Raw genomic sequence first — 4279 nt, 5'->3', positions numbered from 1 at the left:
TGCCAGAAGTGATGAGAAAAGAAAGCCGCGCTGCACACAGCCCACCGCCTCCTGAAAGGAGGGCCAGCAGGAAGGAAAGGCGGGGCGGGGGGGACGCTCACCTCCTGACATGGGAAGCCCGTTGTTTAAGATAAACACTTTCCAAACACCAAGACAAAGCTGGAATTCTGATCTTTAGAGCTTGGCAAGTCCCCCGGCTGATTTTTTCCCTGCCTGTCACCCCCCTAGTCTTTACAGAGCACCCCACCCCCTCCTCCCCAACTGCCCAGCCCAGGCTGCGTCCCCAGGGCTCTGACACCACAGATGCAGAAAGGCTTGAACGGCCCAGCTCTGTAGCCCCTGGAGCCTCTGGCCACCTAGCCGCCTTTGCAGGCCCACAGGCCCACCTGCTCCCCTCAGTGGGAGGGAGCTCCGTCCATTCCTATGCTCAGACTATTATCCCCTCACCATCCATTCCCCATACAGAAGCCAAGGTCCTCTTTTTCAAATAAAAATCAAATGTGACCCCCTCACCCCACTTAAAGCTCTCCAGGAGCTCCATATTCACTCAGAGCAGAGGTTGGCAAACATTTCCTATAAATGGTTCAGGGTATCAGATGTAGCAAATAAAAATACAAGATGCCCAATTAAATCTGAATTTTAGCTGGACAACAAATAGTGTTTCACTATATCCTATGACTTCCCGGGTGGCTCAGACGGTAAAGTGTCTGCCTACAACACAGGAGACCTGGCTTCGATCCCTGGGTCGGGAAGATCCCCTGGAGAAGGCAATGGCAGCCCACTCTAGTGCTCTTGCCTGGAAAATCCCATGGACGGAGAAGCCTGGTGGGCTACAGTCCATGGGGTCGCAAAGACTTGGACACAACTGAGAGACTTCGTTTCCCTTCACTTTATATCCTATGCAACATGTGACTCGCTGGAACAGTGCTTGCTGTTGATGGGAAATCCCAGCCTACCATGCATTTCATCTAGCAGACCTGCAGCGGCGAGCCATGGCCTCGCTCCAGCTCCTCAGTCCTGCTGCTGCGGGGTGAGAGCAGCCACAGGTGACATGTAAGCGAGCGGCCGCGGGCATGTCTCAATAAACCTTTATTTATAAAGACAGAAGGTAAGCCACACCTGACCAACTGGCTACAGTTTGCCAACCTTTGATTTAGAGTGAAGTCCAACCACATCCCACAGCCTACCAGACCGATGAGCTCCGGCCCCTGGCTTCCTGTTGCCACCCTCCCTAGCTTGCTGGGCTCCAGCCTCCCAGGGAAGGCCTCCCTGATCACATCAAAGGGGCTCCCCTGTTCCCCTCAGTCAGTTTCACCCCACTGCATCTTGGTTTTAGAACTGATTACTACCTGGAATTCTTGTTAACTTGCTCACCGTCAAGCATTCCTCCAGCACATAAGCTCTTTGAGGACCGGAAGGTGCTCTGTGAACATTTATGGAGCCCGTGAGCGCCCAGAGCCCCCTCCCCACCGCACCCTGTTCACAGAGCGCTGACCTGCTGTGCCTCCTGCCCAGGGGGCCTCTATGCGACCCCCTCGCCTAACACGAGTGCTGGGCACACACGCGGGGCACAGTCAGCATTCACAGTGCGAATGCTTCAGAGGGCGGAGCTCCCGTGCCCACGTGGGTCTGAACACAGTGTCAGGCCCACTCCCTGGAGGGGCAGCCCAGGGAAGGCCTTACCTCCAGGGTTTTCTGACGGTCCACGGGCTCCTTCAGGGGGCTCTCTGTGATGATCACAGGGAAGTCCTCGTGCTCCAGCCGATGCTTCTCCAGGATGAACGACCAGATGTGCTCCACACCCTCCCAGTTGATGACGCGGCCCCGCTGCACGGGGTAGCTGAAGGTGTCGGGTCGGCAAATGTCGATGCCAAGACTCACACGCCGCCGAGCGTAGCTGGGGCCCGGGTTCTCCCGGCAGGGGATGTAGTTCACGACACTGGGTAAGACCAGCTGCGGCTCATTCCAGCCCGACAAGCCAGCCTTCAGAAAGGCAGAGCCGTGGTCAATGATGATGGTTCTTCCAGACATGGTGGAGGCGGGGGGGAGGCCTGCTCACGGGCTCCGCAAGCAAGTTTGGCCACCTGTGGAGGAAGAGAACAGGGGTGACCATGCGCCCACTCTAGGCCGCCACTGGCTTCTCCACCCCACAGTCAAACCTCAGGCTCCTGTGAGTTCATCTGCTCACCTTTCCCGGCCTTTGAACAAGCTGCAACCTGCACCTGGACGGTTCTTTCCAAACTCCCATTCTACGAAGTGCACCTAACAGGCCCCACCTGGAAGGCCAGCCGATCCACTTGCCCCCCTTCCAGCAGGCTTCTCCCCCTGCACTTGGCACGCTGTCCACACCACGTGGGCATCTCTGCTCCCGGGGGCCCTCTCGCATTCTGCAGACCTGAGAAGCTCGTCACAGAGGACGGGCCTGTGGACTTTGGCTGCCTGACTGAGGACACGCGGGAGACGCAGCTCCAGCTGCGGGGCCACCGCCCTCGGTAGTGACAGCGAGAACAGGAGCAGCAACAGGAATGACGACGACGACGTGGCGGCCACCCTGCAGTAGACTCTCTCTTGCCCGTCTAGTGCTGCGAGGCTGAGTGTCGGGTTGAGGGAGGCACGACAGTCGTGTGTCCATCAGAAACTATCAAGCGTCAGCAATTTCACAGGGTTTGGCCCAACAAACGGCCCCACTTCATTTTCACCACCATCTGTACTACTTCACTGTCACCACAGTCTACTTGGCAAGCGCCGCCGTGACACTCGTTGATGGCAGGGAAGCTGAGGCACACAAGAGATGGAAACGCGTTTCCCGGGGCCACACAACTAATAAAACCAGGGTGAGATGTAAACCCAAACCAAACTCCAAAGAACACAGCGAGCACCAGGCGAGGCTGATGAGAGGATACGGAGTTTGAGTGTGTGCTGAGAATCTAACAGACTATACAAGAGGCTGCGGGCCACACAGCTGACCATGACTGTGGTCAGCGCCCTCCTCTGTACAGTGAGGGCAATTACAAACACACGCATGCTGAGAAGGCAGGCGTGGTCACACCTGATTTTCAGACTTGACTATAAAAACTGTACTAGCCAAGGCTATGTGGGTTGGCCAAAGGAAAATCACATAGCTCTAAAGGACAGGGTGGAGAGTCCACAAATAAATCCACACGAAAAATGCCACCGGACCTTCGACAAGGTGCAAAAACAATGACATAAGGAAGAAGAGTCTTCACAATAAACGGGAGGGAACAACTGCAGGTCCCACACCAAAAAAGAATCTTGAATCCACACCTCATACTTTGTTCAAGATTAACTCAAAATAGACCATAAACCTAAATATCAAACCTGAACCTATACAAGTTTTGAAAGAAAACACAGCAGAAAAATCACTGTGATCTCCAAAGTTTTCTAAGATACAACACTAATAGCCTGATTCATAAAAGAGCAAATTGAGAGATGGGGCTTCATCAAACTTAAGAACTTTTGCTCTTCAAAAGAAACTATTAAGAGAATAACGCATACAAGGTACAGACTTGGAGAAAAAAGTTACAAACCACACACCTGATAAAGAGCTTTTATCCAAGAAATATAAAGGACTCACAAAACCCAATAACATGAAAATAACCCAATGTCTTGAATGGGTGAAAGATTTAAACACTTCACAAAAGACAATACAGGAATGGCAAATACACACGGGAGACGATGCTCAACATCGTTAGGAAGATGAAAACCAAAAGCACCATGATGCCGCTGCACACCTATGAGAACGGCTGAAGTTGCAGGCCGACTACAGCAAGAGCTGACGAGGAGGCGGAGGACCAGAGCCGCATATACGCCAAGAGCTGACGAGGAGGCGGAGGACCAGAGCCCCGTGCACGCTGCCGGTGGGGGTGCGGGACTGTGCTGCCACCGCAGAAAGCAGCCTGGCAGCTTCTCAGAAGTCAAACATGCATCGACCACACAGCCTAGCGTTTCTACTCCAAGGATTTACCCAAGGGAAACAAAAGCTTCTGTTTGCACAAAAACACATGTTCGTGTGTTTAGAACTTTCACTCATAATCACTCAAGTGTAGAAACAAGCTAAGTGTCAACTGGAGAGGCACAGACACGTCTCCATCCAATGGACTTGCACTCAGCAAGAAAAAGGACTAAGTGATACACACAGTAACATGAGTAATTCTCAAATGCATTGAGCTCAAGGGAAGAGGTCAGACTCGGAAGATGCGTGCTGTAGGAGTTCCCGTTCATACAACATTTCAGAAAAGGCAAAAGCATAAAGACAAAA

General features: G+C 53.0%; 1 protein-coding gene across 1 annotated transcript in view; it reads right to left on the bottom strand.

The window, feature by feature from the left end:
- The window catches only part of ACTL8 (actin-like 8), a 4072-nt gene extending 2041 nt beyond the window's left edge, over positions 1–2031 (bottom strand). The window contains exon 1 of the mRNA XM_010829930.1: positions 1684–2031. Coding sequence (XP_010828232.1) covers positions 1684–2031 — 348 coding nt within the window. The remainder of the gene's footprint in view (positions 1–1683) is intronic.
- Positions 2032–4279: the final 2248 nt, after the last annotated feature.

The sequence above is a fragment of the Bison bison genome, unplaced genomic scaffold (assembly GCF_000754665.1).
Source record: "Bison bison bison isolate TAMUID 2011002044 unplaced genomic scaffold, Bison_UMD1.0 scf7180017864516, whole genome shotgun sequence".
Classification (NCBI taxonomy): Eukaryota; Metazoa; Chordata; class Mammalia; order Artiodactyla; family Bovidae; genus Bison; species Bison bison.
This window is presented reverse-complemented; position numbering and strand designations above follow the sequence as displayed.